This window comes from Balaenoptera musculus, chromosome 19, assembly GCF_009873245.2.
Source record: "Balaenoptera musculus isolate JJ_BM4_2016_0621 chromosome 19, mBalMus1.pri.v3, whole genome shotgun sequence".
NCBI lineage: Eukaryota > Metazoa > Chordata > Mammalia > Artiodactyla > Balaenopteridae > Balaenoptera > Balaenoptera musculus.
This window is the reverse complement of record NC_045803.1, coordinates 42342028-42358468: the sequence shown is the minus strand read 5'-3', so window position 1 is coordinate 42358468 and position 16441 is coordinate 42342028. Positions and strand designations below refer to the sequence as shown.

Genomic DNA, 16441 nt, shown 5'->3' with positions numbered 1-16441 from the left:
TGTTGCTTGTCAATCAGTCATCAGGGGTTCCTATCATCTGCCTACTCTGTGCCCAACATACAGGTGATGGGATAAAATACTGAGTGCCTGCAAGGGGAAAAAAGAACTTGAGTTCCCCAGGAGTGGAGGTCCAAGTGGGTGGATGAGCTCCAAAGCTGCTGGTGTCACCATGTGGGCAGGGTCCCTGGTCCTGCAGACACCCTATAGGGCCACACACATAAGGCCCTCCCTCCCTTTGTTTTGAGGTATGGAATTTGCCAACATTGCTCAAGCCTTCTCTCTCTCAATTCTGTGTCTAGTGTGGTAGATCTGAAAGTATGGGAGGCTGGTTACCTTTCTGGTGTGCAGACTGCAAACATGCAATAAATGCATGGAAACTACCAATGTCGAGAGAAATGGCTCAGTTGAGGCGGGCCAAAGGTCTAGTTATCCCTGGGGCCACAGAGGAGGGGACTGGCTGGGGTTTGGTGAAGAGACCATCACTGTGACTTGCAAACCCTGAGCGCCTCTGCTGAGGCCTCATCCCTTCGCACAGATGATGGCGGCAAGGAAACCGCCTCAGCAAAGGCATGGAGGGCTAGAAGGGCTTCGGGGGAAATTGCGCAGGTCAGGGTCCCCAGGACTTCAGAAGTAGGCGGGGACGCAGAGCAATCAGGCTGCTGGGCTTCGCCCCCCCTTTCCTGTCCTTCCCTGCCAGGTGCATCTTCCTGGGGTCAGCAAGGGCCACTGAAGATTTTAGCAGGGGAGCAGTGTGGTCCAATGTGTAGTTTAGAAAGATGCCACCAGCTGCCATGTGGATCAGAGGAGGGAGGCCAGCTGCAGGGGGACCAGGTGATGGCTGTCACAGCGTCTAGGTGGGAGAGGGTGAGGCCTGAACTGGGCGTAGCCATGGGAATGGATGCAAGGGGTTAGGGAGGCAGAACCGTGGGCTGGTGAGAGGAGGCGGGTATGGAGGAGGTCCAGGGGCCTAGGACCACTCAGGAGACAGAGCTGGTGTTGGGTAAGTAGGGGAAGACAAATGATAAACTTTTAGGGGAAGATAGAGAGCTGTCAATTAAATTCATGGGGTCAGAGGTCAGGAGAGACACCTGGGCTGGCTATCACCTGGGAACACGTGACCCATGAGAGATCAACCAAGAGAAGAGAGAGGAGGCAGGGGAAGGTCCAGCTCCTAAGGGGTGGGCCAGGGAGGAGGGGACAACAAAGGGCTCGGAGAAAGAGCAGTCCCAGGGGCAGGAAAGGGAACAAGAAGGATGGTGGCCCAGGACCAGGGGGAAGAGGGCTGAGGGAGAGATGAGGATCAAGCCGCTTAGGTCTCCTGTTGGACCTGTTTCTTAAAGCAAATCTGGTTGAAACTGCATAGACTGTTTTCACATTGGTGCTGACCTCTGTTCTGAAAATGTTCTTTCCAAATCTCTACCAGAAAGCCCGGTGAGATACCCTGTGCACCTTCTGTCTAGCAGTGGGGGGTGGTGCAGGTAGCATCAAGCTGGGTGGCTGCCCAGACCCGCAGCCAGCCAGAGGGTCACAGCCAGGGGGTCACTCAGTCCTTCCAGAGTGCAGCCAGCACACGCCAGGCTCTCACTGCTCTGAGGTCTGCGTGGTATGGGTGGGATGCTAACTGGACATTCTAAGCACTTAAGTTAAACAGAACCAACTAGGGGTGAACTGTAAGTGCATGCATCGGAGCCTCTTCTCAAGCCCATTTTCCACAGCTGCTCCTCCCCCGGTGTCTCCTCCTGGCCTGTAATCTGGGATCTGGCGGTCACTGTGGCCATCAAGGGCACAGGCTGGCAGGCAGGACTCCTGAGTGACACTGCCTTCCTCGTGCCTACTCTCAGCTCTCTCTGCCACCCCATCTTACCTCCCTCCCTTGCTCACTGCTTGCTTCACCCACCACCCACCACCCACCACTTTCCTGTCTCCATACCCTCTAGGAGTACCCCCCCACTCTAATATACACCCCTAGAAAGCAAGGCTCTGCCCCCAGAAATTCTTGGGCCCTTGCTGTGAAATACCCCAAGCAGCATCTGACTCATAGGGAATGGATGCCAAGCACCCCCAGCCTCCCAGCTTGACAGCTGCTGCCCTGCCCCTGCCTCTGCCTCTGCCCCTCACCAGCCCTGGCAGGCACCAGTCAGCCAGCACGACCTGGCAGCGTCTGACCGCGCCTGGCCTCTGGGCTCTGACACCCCAAGCTGTTGGCTTCATCTCGAAGCTCCCTCCTCCCATCCCCTGCAGGCCCTGCTTGGCCCCTGGGACCAACCGCATATACCTGCTGTGAAGTACTCTGGCCCAGCAGTGACACACATCACTTTCACTCACAGCTTGTGGGTCAGAGCTAGTCACACGATACCACCCAACTGCAAGGGGACCAGGAGGTGCAATCTTGCCTCATGCCTAGAAAGTAGGCCCGCACTGCTCTAGGGGCCAGAGGAAGTGAGGTAGGAGACCTGTCCTAGGCTTGCAGGCAGATGTGGGCAAAAAGGGAAGAAAAGTCTAACCCGGATCTTCACAAAGGCAAAGCATGCTTATCTTTTTAAGTTAGTCACTCCTGAATGGAGACGCGTCACAGTCTACACTAGCATGTCTACACCAGCAATCTGGGGACATGTGGTCTCTATCCAAGCGTTCTTGTCTCCCTTTTCAGAAGTGTAGGATTCAACAGCTAAGAGTAGGTATAGACAAGGCACCACTACCAGAGAGGCAGGGGTTAACTGGAACCCAGAGCCTCAGAAGACCCTTGGAAGCAGGTTTGGTGGCAGCAACTAGAGGGAACTTGGGGGGCTATAGATCCCCATGATGTCTTCCCCACTGGTCTTTGCTGTGGACAAATGACTAATTCACATTCTTATGCAAATGTAGCTCTAAGTCCCACTCCCCAGGGTAGCAGACGGCAGCCCCCAATCCCCTCCCAGTTATACCTTCCGGAGCAGGCCCAGGACAGCCCTGCAGGCAGGTCGGAGGCCTCCCCAAGCAAGCAGTCCATGGTTCGGCCTGAGCTGGGCCATCCTCTCTCAGGAGGTCTTCTGGCTGGTTCTCTCAGAGCCAAGGGCTCCTGTGGTACCGTGTGCAGAGGCAGGACCTGAGGATAGCAGTGGCCTGGTGTCCAAGATCTCTGAAAGGGCCCAGGACAAGGACCTCAGCCCTCAGTGGTGAGTGAGATCCAGTCTCGGTTCAGAAATGCAGCCCTCGGGCCCAGCTGCCCAGAGCTACAGGGAAGGTTGGTGAGATGCTGATGCCTGATTTTATTTACTCATTCACACTGATTTGCTTTTTAATCTTTGCATAAATTCTCTTCTAGGACTCAGTTTGTTAAATGTTCTTTGCATAGAAAACTTGAGGCTGAATGTGAAATGATTCCTTTCAGAAGAATTTTAGCAAGTGTATTCCGTTTTAGGGAGGTTTGTTGTCTTCATCTGTGTTCTCTGGTGCCTTGAAATGCCTACACACTGCTCTGCCAGCCAATCCATTCCAGGAGGAAAGGCTGTACTTGAAACACAGCTGAACACTGAGTCTGCATAAATCCTGCCATTTGTGTGGACTTGTATTTAAAGTTCTACTCCCACAGAAAGTATGTTGTCATTTCTTCTTAAGTGAAGTAGGTTCCAAGCCTTGTTCGGCTCAAGGACCATTAACATCAGCTCTCATGTCAGGGAAGCAGGGACTTTGCTGGGACAAAAGCCTCAACAGCGGAGCCTGAGAGAAGCGAGATTCTTCCTAGTGTCCGTCCCTGAGGAAGGACTCTCCTGAGTGGCGCTGGCCAGCAGGGAACTTGTTGGGGGCTGGCACTCAGCTGGTCACACAGCACACAACACAGGGCTCACCTGAGGCAGGTGACGTGACCTGCTAGGGAGTTCCAGGATGCCCGGCTTCTGGCCACTTGCAAGGCGAGGCTCAGGCACAAACCTCAGCACTTGGGCAGGCCCAGAGCTCTTGAAGTAGGAGGCCCAGGCCCGTCTAGATGCTCAGCTGTTGGCACGTGACCTCTCCAGTAGTCAACAACTGCCTGCTCCAGTCCTGCCCTGGAGCTGCCCTGTCAATGCCAAGTGGAGCAGACCCTGTGAACAGGGCGATCTCAGACCTGATATTCATCATGCAGGAAGCCCTCACCCCCCAGCACCTCCCCACCGTGGGTTCAGCCGCCATGAAGGCAAAGGACTGGCAGGCGCCCTATGGGCTTCAGCCCTCGGCAGACTCTAGGCAGACAGATCTGGCGGCAGGCAGGTTCCTGAAACTAACACAAGGGTACATAGGAATGAGAGAAGATGCCGCTCAGGATGGCTCAGGTGTGGATTTAGGTATCAGCCACCATCCAGCCTTCTCCTTAACAGTCCCCATTTCAGTCACCAACAGATGATTCTGGAATGGCAGACCATAGAGGGGAGGGTGGCCAGATCTTCGAACTCAGCCCCACCCCATTATGGAGCCCACACTCCCAGGCAACTGGCCCACATCCCTGCTACACAAGGTCCTGAACCCAAAGGTCCTGCAACTCTAAACACTAGGTTGGTTGGGGCACCCCAGCACATATAACTTCAACCTGGCTTAAGATTTGCTTTCCGGTCACGCAGGAATTGGCTTTATCTGGGCTTTCTGAGTTCTGACATGGAAATGCCGAGGCTGACTGATTGAAGGAGTGCCACAGAGCTGCTTGCAGCCTGTTCCTATTCTCAGAAACCACATGACACATTAATAGCTCCCATGGAAAATTTCGTTTTGAAAATTTTATGGCCCCACTGCCTGCATCTGGCTTCTGCGGAGGCCTGTGACTTGGGCTTGCACAAGCAGCCCACAATAGACAGTCCTGTCCGGAGATGGAGGCCCGGCATCCCCCGCACCATCCTTGCCCCTCATTTGGGATAGCAGGGCACGCTTTTTGTCAAGCAACCAAGCACACGAGGAGGAAACTTCAAAGGCTCCAGCTGTATCTTGAGGGCCTTTGCAACGAAGAAATTAACAGTAGTAGTAGTAGTAATAAAATAATATTACAGTTGTCCTTCAGTATCCACAGGGGATTGGTTCCAGGACCTCCCACAGATACCAAAATCCAAGAGATGCTCAAGTCCCTCAGAGTCAGCCCTCCGTATCTGCGGGATCTGCATCCATGGATACGGAGGAGTGAGGAACCGCGGATTCAGAGGGCTGACTGTATGAGAGATGTGTCAGGCACCATGCTAAGTGCTGCCCATCCATCATCTCTAACTACCCTGAGATACTGTTACTATGTGTGCTTAACAGATGAGGAAACTATAGCTCAGAGAGTCAGTTAAGCACCTTGTCCAATATCAGAAGCAGGACCTGAACCTGCACTTCTGACACCAGAGTTTGTGCTTATCATGTCTGCACTGCTGTCTCCTAAGGGATGCTCATGGGGCACAAACCACAGGCACCAGGTCTCACCAGGCCTTCGAGCACTCAGATGGGAGACCCCCTTTGCCCAGTAGGCAAGCCACGGGGTACCAAAGGAGGTTTGCACCGGAAGGGAACTGATAAGAATTAAGTCTTGGAAAAATCAAGTAGCAGGTATATATTAGTCAGGATCCTTTTGGGGGCAAATGACAGAAACCCAGATCAAAGTGTCTAGAGCAAAGACAAAGGTATTTTGCCAACTCGTTAGTTAGAAACTCTGGGGCTTGCGTTGGCCTCAGGCACAGGGAACTTGGAGCTCAAAGATGTCACCAGGACTTGGCCTCTCTCCTTCCAGCCCTAAGGTCTGTTTTCCTCTGAATTGGATTCACTCTCCAGGAAGGCTCCAGAAGCTTTAGGCTCTTAGTACTTCCATCTCAGAGAAAATGCAGGCCTCTTTCCTGAGGGGTCCAGGAAGAGCTAGGGTCGTGTGACCATTCAGTGGGGTCAAGAGGCTGCTGGGGTGCCGACTGGCCTGGTGTGGCTCACGGCCCTCCCCTTGCATTGGTGTGGGGCAGCAAAGTAGGTCTGCCACATCCATAGCGCTGGAACAGGCTAGGATTCGGGCCTGTGTTGGTGCTTGAGACTCCACTGGGAGCTCCCAGGCTGGTGGGGGGCCTGATGTGCAAACCAGCAGGTACCCGATTAGAGGGACAGCTGGGGATATGCAAGGGAGGGAGAGGTGGGAGGGGTAGGGAGGCTGGGGAGGACTTCAAGGAAGGGGAGGCAGGTGCTTTGGACATGGAAGGGTGAATAGACATTTACCTGGTACAGCTGTGTTGGTGGGAGTCGTTGCTACAGCACGTGTTCACACCAGACCCTGGACCCCGGTTCCGCTTCTGGGATGTGGCTTTCAGGGATTAGCCTGGATTTGTCTGACCTGCGTCGCACGGGAAAGCATCCTCTTCCGTCGTTCTTTCTGTCCTCCCAGCTACGAGTTGACTCCAAGTTTCAGCAGCTCAGAGCTCATGTTGCCATGCCAACCCCTCCCCAGCAGGCATCCAGGCAGAAATGGGCTGGCCCTGATCTCAGTGCTGCCGGCGATGCAAGCACATTCTGGTCATTGGATTGGAACAATCCTCTCCGCCTTTCCTGCGGAAACCTGGGGCTTGGCCCGGCTCCTGCTAGACGTGAGCCTTTGGAAACAAAGACGATGAGAGGAAGTCCCTCTGCTCCAGAACTCCCAGCCCTGCTGCCGGGATGAGAGTGCTCAGCAGGCATGAGGACCAGATGGAAGTGGTGTGAGGGAGGGCCAGGGCCCATCCTAGCCCAACATGGGGCAACACCTGACCCAGATTCCCAGAAGTTCCCAAAGTAAGGCTTAGAGATCCCAAAAGATGGTGTGGGCTTCCTCAGAGGAGCCAGGGCTTGCCTTCGCCAGTAGAACTGGTCTGGCTTACTCACTTTCATGCTGCAGGAGAAATTTAAATTCAAAGTCAGCACCCCTAGGACCCTTTGGGCCTCTGTGCAGCTCATCTTGGGGACCAGCACACATGCCAGGTCCACTTCCCAGGGAGATAGAAGTGGGATGGCGTCTCAGCACCAGTGTTATTTGGCATCCAGTAAGCAGAGATCCTGTCCACTGCAGCTCGCCCACGAGGGCTGTTGGGGACCCATCTCTCTACCCTGCCATCTTCACTCAAACAGGACCAGGCCTGGCCAGGCCCTATTCCTGAGGATGCCCCCCCCCCCAGGGGACGGCAGATTAGCCAGCCCTGGAGCTCTGAGGACAGTGACTTTGATCAGTCCGAGTCCCCACTTCTCATGCTGTGGTGGCTGCAGGTCACAGGTTAGCAACCGGGGGTCTCCGTGTTGACGGGTCACCACAGATCATCAGTAACCTGCAGAAGCAAGTATGGTGTGAGCTGCTTGCTCTCAATGGCCCAGGCATTGCCTGTCTGGGAGTGGCTGGGCCTGTGACCTCCCAGGTGCTGTCCAGGACCTGACCAGCCGCCTCTTCCTCTCCCATCTGCAAACTGTGGAGCTCTCTGCTCCTCTGTCCATCCTGGCTCCACAGCCCGGTCTCCTTGTCGCAATCAGACCCAGTCCAGTCCTCGCCGCAGGGGGAGGAACAAGTTAGTGAAGGCCAGTGGCTCCGACCTAAAGAGTGTGGAGGCATCTCTGAGGATCTGAGGGCTCTGCAGGTCAGTCCGGGGCCTAGAACTACAGTGGGCAGGCTCGAGCTGCCCCCAGAACAGCACACAGAACCAGCTGGTCCTGTCTGCAAACTCCACTGAGTTTACAGGTCGGGGAGAACAAACAGGGGCCAGCCTCAGGGGAGAGGTGGTCAGGGAGGTCCTGCAAGGAGCGGGGGAGGTAGGGAAGGAAACAGGGCCAGCCATGTTAGCGGCCTGGCCCCCTTTAATCCTCGTGATAATCCTGGGAGGAAGGTACTGTTACTCCCGTGATGAGACAGAGGCTCAGTGAGCCTGACTCCAGTGCCAGGATTTCATTCAGGTCAGCCTGACCTTTGAGCCCACGTTGAGCATTGAGCAATGCAGCCGGGGGTGAGGGAGTGAGTCTGTGGTCTCTGCTTCTACAACAGAGCGTTTGAGTCCTGGGAGCCCTCTCTTGGGCACTGTGTAGACCCCCACTCCTGAGCCCAGGACCTGAGGGTGTCTGGGACTCCAGGCCAGTTCTGAAAACCATGGTATTGGGGCAGAGGTCATCCCAAGCAACCCTAGAAGCCACACACCAGGATTCCCAATAGGGATAAGCCCGAGGGTGATGGTCTGCTTTAAAATAGGAACCTGAAAGAGCAATCCTGCCTGCAGGGTTGACTGGCAACAGCTCAGCACACAGGGCCTTTGAGGGACCTGTCAGCCCCACCAGAAATGCCCATGGTGGACTTTGCTTGGCAAAGGTGCCAGCCCCAGGACACGGAAGCAGAGAACTGCGGCGGGGAGGAGAGGCAGGTGTTCCTCCCTGGGAAACAGAACCCGGGCCGGGCCAGGCGAGAGAAAGGGCCGCGACTTGGGGCGCAGGCTGGGCACCTGTGCACCACATCCTGCCCTGCCAGCCCTCCGAGGACTCTCGGGTTCTCTGAGAAGCTGCCAGCCTCCAATGTTTAACTTTGCTCTCCTCTTTCATGGAGAAAATGTAGATCAGACTAATTAATGTGTTGTTGTTTGTTTACCCTCCTTTCATTTCACTGAGACAAAATAATTAACCACAGAGCTTTAGAAACCAGCTCCATTGGTGGCAATCCCTTCTGTGTCAATTGCATCAGCAGCTTCTGTGCGTGGATGCAGGGACTGCACGTGGCAGCAGGGCAGGTGGGCAGCACCTGAGGCTCCTTATGTCCAGGGCACCGTGGAAGGAGAGGCAGGTGGAGGGGTTCTGGACAGGGGACCTTGGAGAGTCGTGAAGGGCCAGGATGGCAGGCAGGAAGGACCGAGGTGCTTGGATCTACCACATCTTGGAGAACCGCTGTGGTGGCCACCGCTGCCCATCGGCCCTCTGGGCTGCCAGCCCCCTCAAATCCATCGATGCCTGAATGGGGACAAAAAACATTCCTATGACCAGCCCAGGGGAGGCAGAAAAGTCACACCTACCACTGCAGGCAGGGCTCGGGAGGGAACTTGCCGAAAAGGGTTTCTGGGGCCACAGCAGAAGTGAGGAGGACCCAGGGGAGCTGAAGAAGGACACTCACCACCACCCAATAGCCCTGTCCCAGCAGATCCCAACCCTGATCAGCCAGTTGGGGATGAGCCACACAGAACCGAAGGTTTAAGAATTTATCTCAGGAAGCCTTTTATGAAGCGAGGCTGCATTTACCTCTGACCCATGACGGAGCTATGGCCACCCCACGGAACACAGGCCAGTTCTGCTTGGAGGGCAGCAAGGCGTGAATAGAACAGACCCTCTCCTCTCCTCCCAAATCCTTCCTCCAGAGCTGTCATCACAGCCAGGGCCCGGCCACGCCTGACTCCTAACACAGTGTGACAGTGCTCCTTGTGGGGCAGACAGCCCCACCCGCTCCACCTTCCCAGCCTCTCAGCCTGGACACAGCAGGGCCCATCCCTTCCTCAGGCATGCCCTGAGCTCAGCCAGATAGTGGGATCCAGATGTTAAACCACTCCAGTTCCTGCCAGGATGACAGCACAGCGTGGAGAGGGTTTGGGGGTCACAGGCAGCCCTGGGTGGGTCAAAGAAGACCCCTCCTGCCCCCCATCCCACCCCGCAGGAGGCGGCATATCAGCTGGGCCCTGAAGAGTAAGGAGGAGCTGATAAGAGACAAGGCAGGAAAGGAGTCTCAGGCAGAGAGCCCGGCAGGGGCAGGGGCCTGGAGGTTAGACAGCAGTGGGCATCAGAGGTGGTGGAGGAGCCCAGGTGGAGGCTGGGTGGGGAAAGAGGCCAGTGAGGGCAGGAGCACAGAGGACCCTAGACAGAGATTGGGAGACTGGACTTTGTCCCCCGAGACGATGAGACCACCAAAGGGAGAAAGAGTCTAATCAGATTGTTTTGGAAGCTCCTCCGGACCGCGGTGCAGACTGTGGGTCTGGGGCCTGTGGCCTGCTACTGCGCACAGGGGAACGGTGCCGGGTGGGGCAGGTGCTCGGGGGAAGATGGTGTTGGCTGGGCTGGGCTGATGACCTCAGGCTACAGAGAAGAGGAAAGAGGGGAGGGAGACGCGGGAGGGGGTCTGTTCTGTGACACGGGGGCGACATCCAGGGCTCCCCAGGTGTCTGGCCTGGACCCCAACCCCGAGCACCTTGGTACCAACCACGGGTGCTCCTGGCAGCTGGGGAAGCTCCAGACACCCCACCCTGCAGGGACAGGACTGCAGGCTCTTGCTGGGGGCCCAGATGGTTCAGGCGGCTGTGTGCTCTCTTGCAGCTCTCGCTGCCGCCAGCCTGAAGCCAGCGGGCTCCTGTAGGTGTACGCTCGCTCGGTGTGCCGTGGGAGAGGGGAAGGCAACCCCATCAGGCTAGTGGGAGTGCGAGGGGCTAGTGGGAGTGCGAGGGGGCTGTCACCCCAACTCCAGGTTAAACTCAAATGAAACTGCTGGGATTTAAAGAAAGAACAAGTGAGTATGTCAGACGGCAGGTGTGGCCTCCTTGGGTAGCCACCAGCCTCTCCAAGCCTGAGCTGCGAGCCCTGAGCCACAGAGGTGACACAGCTCTGCTGTGGGGTTAGAGGAGATCATGGCACAGAGGGTCAGCACACTTGCAGCAAGTCCTCCAATTTCAGCCACTGTCATTATGAAATTGGTCTTGGGGCCCCAGCCCACCAGCCCGGCCTGAGTTCACAGGGCCCTTGAAAGAGCCAATCACAGGACCAAGGCCATCAGGGTTAGGACATACCCGACCCGGGGTCTGGCCCTCAGAGGCCAGGATTCGGGCTGGGTGTGGGGGAGGTGGTGAAGGCCACTGGCTGAGTCTGAGGCTCCAGGACAGCATGTGGCGGGGAGGATACTGGGGCCGGCTCTCCGGCCTCACCACCAGTGAGCCTCGTTGCTCACACCTGAGTGAGGGGCTCCTGGTCAGATGGCTGTGGTCTGAGTAGACACACCTGCTTCGAAACGTAACCTTCCAGTGTTTGCTTCAAAGTGATTTCCTCTGAAGAAAGTAAAATCTTTGTGAAACACATTCTCCAGAACCAGACACAGCCACCGGCTTAAGTTCATCTTCCAACATTAAGCTCTGTTCCAGGTTGAGCACCACACCCCGACACCAGATGGTGGCCGCAGGAGTGCGACTGGGTGACTGAAACTCCCCCTCCTTACACCGTGAGGCAGATCGACCAACGTTTACTCACCCGTTTCCTGAGATCCCGCTGCTGGTGCAGCCCGGGGAACCCCGGCGCCCTCAGTGCAGCTCCTCCTTCCAAGAAGCCCCCAGTTCCACAGGGAGGTAGCCTCACCCCATGAGCGTTTATGATCTAGAATTGCAGAGATCAGGCCATGCCCAAGGGGGACGGGAGCCCCCAGAGAAGGTACCTAAGCCACCTGGCAAGGGGGACAAAAGGGCCTGTCTGAGGAGGTGATTTCTAAGCTGAGTCTTAGAAGAAGAAGGGTGAGCTGGACGAGGGGCAGAGAAAATAGCAAGGCGTGGACAGGAAACCACATCCAGAGACTGGGAGGTGAACACAAAGCGGGCTGGGGCTGCAGACATGGGTGGGCCTGGCTGGGGAGATGCAACGCCCAATAAGTGCTGAGCAAGGCCTCAGTGGGGCTGAGGCGTCTGTGATGTGATCAGATTAGACAGAGTCTCTCCAGCCATCGTGTGGAGGACGGCCTGATGGGGAAGAGGCCGGGAAAGTGGGTGACATGTGATGCAGTCCTGGACCAGCACAGGGGCTCCACGGGGGCTTGGGTGGGCAGGAGGGACTGATGGGATGTGGGGACTGAGGGAAGGCAGAGTCCAGATGACACCCAGGTCCTGGCTGAGGTGACCAGGAAGGCAGGAGGAAGAGAGGGTGTGGGGCCAGGACAGATGGCCCTGTGGACGCAGACCCCCAAGGGGCCATGGCAGAAGCAGGGTTGGGCCCGTGAGACATCAACTCGTAAAAACTCTGCATTATGTTTATACCAGCTGCACCACAGAATGATCACCCCTTGGTCCCTGGAGGCTGGGTAAATAGTCCAGACCCTTGTCTTTACTGATTCTACGTTCAGTACAATGAATGCACCTGCGACCTCTCCTGGGCGGGGCCCGGGGCCTGCTCTGAGACCCCCAGCAGCTCCCGCACGGGCTGGGGTGGGGACCCGGGGTGGACTCATTCTGGCAGCTGTGAGCCTCAGCTGGGCCCTGGGGCTGTGTGGCGGAGGGCTTAGGGGAGAAGCTTGGGCCAGACCCTCAAAGCTCCAGGGAGCTTCTTCAAAGGTCACAGGGACCATCGGGGTCCCCTGTAACTGGGTAACTCTGATCATTCTAGAACTTGGGAAGGCCCACACAGTGCCTGGGTCCTCGTCAGGCGGATATTTCTGCTGGGGCTCAGCAGGAGCGGGACGGCAGAGACGGTCTGATGCTGCAGGCTGGGGCACAGTGAGAGCCTGGTTGTGGAGGGACTCTCCCCTCCGGGGCCCCGCCAGCCACACTGCCCTCTGCCCCAGGACCCTCTGGCCCCTTTTCGGCACTCAGTGACAGGCGGCTGTGTCTGCGGCTCCTCTGACTCAGGCTCATCCCTCGCCTGTTCTGAACACACCGCTGGCTCCTGACGGGCTTCAGGCTGCTCCAGGCCAGTGTCAGGCCCAGGCATCCTCTAGGACACCCCATGTCCTGCATGCCCACCAACTGTGCTCCTCAAATCCTGGGCCAGTTTCCAAGCAATTAGCTTACAAGGTCAAAATGGTCAGCTAGGGAATTCTCTGGCGGTCCAGTGGTTAGGACTCTGAGCTTCCAATGCCAGGGGCCCAGGCTCGATCCCTGGACGGGGAACTAAGATCCCGCAAGCCACACAGCGCAGCCAAAAAAAAAAAAGGTCAGCGAGAGGCAGTCAGGTCACCAGGCAGTTTCCTCGAAGAGAGCCTAACACACAGTCAAATGCAGCGTGCCAGGCCCGCTCCTGGTCCCAAACGCCCCACGTGAGCCTGCCGGCTCCGGACTGTCCTCAGAACAGTCCTGCTCATGTCAGAGGAGGCAGGAACGGGGTAAGCAGGGCAATGGCCCCAGCATCCGACCTGCCCCCCTAAAGATGAATAAAAGCCCCCTCCCTTTCTGTCTTGCAGGTTCTCCAGCAGCCTTTGGTGGCCCAGCATGGCCCACTGAGGGGAACCATGACTGGCTGGCCGACACGCGCCGCTGACCACCCACAGTCGTGTCTCACCAGCAGGTGACCCTCCTCTGGCCGCCCGCAACTCGCCTGCCCCGCCCAGGAAAGTGCCTGCACCGCCAGGGACATCATGTAGTAGGGCCGGCCGCGGCGCCCAGTGAGCTGCAATGGTTTTGTACACGACCCCCTTTCCCAACAGCTGTCTGTCTGCCCTGCACGCTGTGTCCTGGGCCCTCATCTTCCCATGCTACTGGCTGGCGGACCGGCTCCTGGCCTCCTTCATACCCACCACCTACGAGAAGCGCCAGCGGGCGGATGACCCGTGCTACCTCCAGCTGCTCTGCACCGTGCTCTTCACGCCCGTCTACCTGGCCCTCCTGGTCGCCTCGCTGCCCTTTGCGCTCCTTGGGTTCCTCCTCTGGTCCACCCTGCAGTCGGCCCGCCGGCCCTACGTCTACTCCCGGCTGGAGGACAAGGGCCCAGCCGGCGGGGCGGCCCTGCTCAGTGAATGGAAGGGTACGGGTCCTGGCAAAAGCTTCTGCTTCGCCACTGCCAACCTCTGCCTCCTCCCGGACTCGCTGGCCAGGCTCAACAACGTTTTCAACACCCAAGCCCGGGCCAAAGAAATCGGCCAGAGAATCCGCAACGGGGCCAGTAGGCCCCAGATCAAAATCTACATCGACTCACCCACCAACACCTCCATCAGCGCGGCCAGCTTCAGCAGCCTGGTGTCACCGCAGGGCAGTGATGGCGTGGCCCGGGCCGTCCCTGGGAGCATTAAGAGGACGGCCTCTGTGGAGTACAAGGGTGACGGTGGGCATCACCCTAGCGACGAGACTGCCAACGGCCTGGCCTCCGGGGACCCAGCCGACGGCGGCAGCCTTGAGGACGCCTGCATCGTGCGCATCGGTGGCGACGAGGGGGGCCGGCCCCCCGAAGCCGTCGACCCCCCCGCTGGGGGCCAGGCCGGGAACGGGGCTGGTGGGGGCCCACGGGGCCAGACGCCCAACCAGAGTCAGCGGGATGGGGACTCGGGGAGCCTGGGCAGCCCCTCGGCCTCCAGGGAGTCCCTGGTGAAGGCGCGGGCCGGGGCCAACGGCGGCGGTGGGGAGCCAGGCGCCAACAGCAAGCTCCCGTACAAGGCCTCGGTGGCAAAGAAGGCAGCCGTGCGCAGGAGGCGCCACCCGGACGAGGCTTTTGACCACGAGGTCTCAGCCTTCTTTCCCGCCAACCTGGACTTCCTGTGCCTGCAGGAGGTGTTTGACAAGCGGGCGGCCGCCAAGTTGAAAGACCAGCTGCACAGCTACTTCGAGTACATCCTCTATGACGTCGGGGTCTATGGCTGCCACGGCTGCTGCAGCTTCAAGTGTCTCAACAGCGGCCTCTTCTTTGCCAGCCGCTACCCCATCATGGACGTGGCCTATCACTGTTACCCCAATGGGCGGTCCTCCGACAGCCTGGCCTCGAAGGGAGCTCTGTATCTCAAGGTAGGAGGCCTCAGCCAGCAGGTCCCAGAGCCACGGGGGGAGGCAGGCTGCAGCCGGGATCCTCGCTCTCTTGGAGGGCAGGGGGCAGACAAGGCCTTCCATGGAGCGGAACCGGGGGGCCTCCAGCTCAGGGACAAGGGAAATAAGAACGCAGGGACAGGAGCCGAGGCTTCAGGCTGGGCGATCTCAGGCAAGTTCCTCAGATCTCTGAGCCACCATTTCCCCATCTGTAAAGCGGGGGCAACGTAGAGCCTACTCACAAGGTGGGGAGCGGCACAGGAGCGGCGAGGCCTGGGAGGTTCTCACGGTGCCGGTGGTGAAGGTGGTAGGCGGTGGAGGCAGGGAGCCCCTTCTCTGAATCACTGCAGACAAATGGCTGTAGGCTTGCAGGCAGGCCTCTCAGGCCCTGGCCGTTACCACACCCGCTCCCTCAGGCCACCAGCCTCACTGGCCAGGATGCCCTCTCCCTCCTGGCTGTCACGCAGCTGCCACACCAGGCCCTCTGCCCACCAGCCCGAGGCTTCACTTCCACAGTCACTAATTAAAGTGAATCATAATTATTTCTGCTAATTTGGGTGCAATTGGGGGAGTTTTTAGACCATGGTAATTTGGTCATTACGCATTTATCTTCTTCTGAGCCTGACACGCTCAGCATGTTGACTTTCTGCTCCCCATCCAAAAGCTGCTCTTGGTGCTTCCAGAGTTTTCCGAAGCACCATTTGGCCAGCTGCTACAGAACAGGGCTTTCCGCCCCCAGAGGCAGCAGCTGCTTCGGGTGCGGATCTTCTCTGTATTCCCCTCAAGACTTCTCAGTTCTCCTAGAAGGAGTTCCGTGAATGGAGGGGGCTGGTGCGGCTACTGTGGAGGCCCAGTGTGGTGAGGCGCTCATGCCCAGGCCTCAGCTCTGACCGTGCTCGGCCTGTCCAGGGAAGTGCCACCTGTCAGTCAAGCTCCTGCCAGGAGCGAGGGCCCAGGTGGATGGTCCACACGGAGCCTGCGGGAGCCAGGGCCACACCCCAACGCCCACAACTCCCCTCCCATCGCTCAGGCCTCTTGTGTGGCTCAGCCGGCGCAGATCTGTGGTCCCTGGCTCTCCTGAGACGCTGAAATTGAAGGCACTCCTCTTACAGGAGACCAACCTCCCCATTTTGGCATATGGTTTGTCAGTGTTCTGTCTCAGCAGCCAGAGTGACCTTCTGGGGAAGGAGGGGACATGTCAGTTTGTGGGTGGGAGGGAACGCACCCTCTCCCTCGCGCCTGCCCTACTACAGACGGCTCAAAGGCCAGGGCCCCTTCAAGCCTTCCCCCAGCCCACACGCCCCCTCCTCCTCTCTTTCCTCAGCCTGGCACCCCAACTATCATGCCCACCAGGGTCACAAGTCTCCTTGGGACAGCCCCTCCGACGTGGGCTTCCCTCCCACCCCCTACCTCTCTGGCCGTTCCTTCCAGGATCCTTGTCGCCTGCCCATCCTTTAAATGCTGAAGAGCCCTCTACCTCCTGGATCTAAAACTAGTCTTCAGATATGTTTAATTTGGTCCACACCATTAAAAAATTTCTTGTGTTGGCCAACATTTAAGAATCGAGCAATTTCACATGAAACTCAGTTTGCAACCCCTCTCCCCACCTCGGCAGATCGGGCAGCACCAGGCCTGCTGCATTCTGTCCAGCTCTCAGCCTGAGCGGGGGGTTGGCAGCCCCCAGGGCAGGTGACCCCACTTGGCCAGCCCTCTTCATTTCCAAGCTGTTACCATGGCCGGCCGGCCCCAGGCACCTGCCCGGGGAAGTGGCTCCACAGCCTCCATTTCCGCAGGTGCTGAGTACTCTCTTG

The 16441-nt window shown here is 57.9% G+C and overlaps 1 protein-coding gene across 5 annotated transcripts in view; it reads left to right on the top strand.

The window, feature by feature from the left end:
• SMPD3 (sphingomyelin phosphodiesterase 3) overlaps nucleotides 1–16441 on the top strand; it is an 83575-nt gene that overhangs the window by 56142 nt on the left and 10992 nt on the right. For 4 of the 5 annotated variants that reach the window (XM_036834823.1, XM_036834822.1, XM_036834820.1 and 1 more), the window contains one exon: nucleotides 13082–14612. In XM_036834823.1, coding sequence (XP_036690718.1) covers nucleotides 13293–14612 — 1320 coding nt within the window. In that variant the 5' untranslated portion in view covers nucleotides 13082–13292. Of the gene's footprint in view, nucleotides 1–13068; nucleotides 14613–16441 lie in introns of those variants that run through there. The other variant, XM_036834824.1, reaches the window with a different exon arrangement.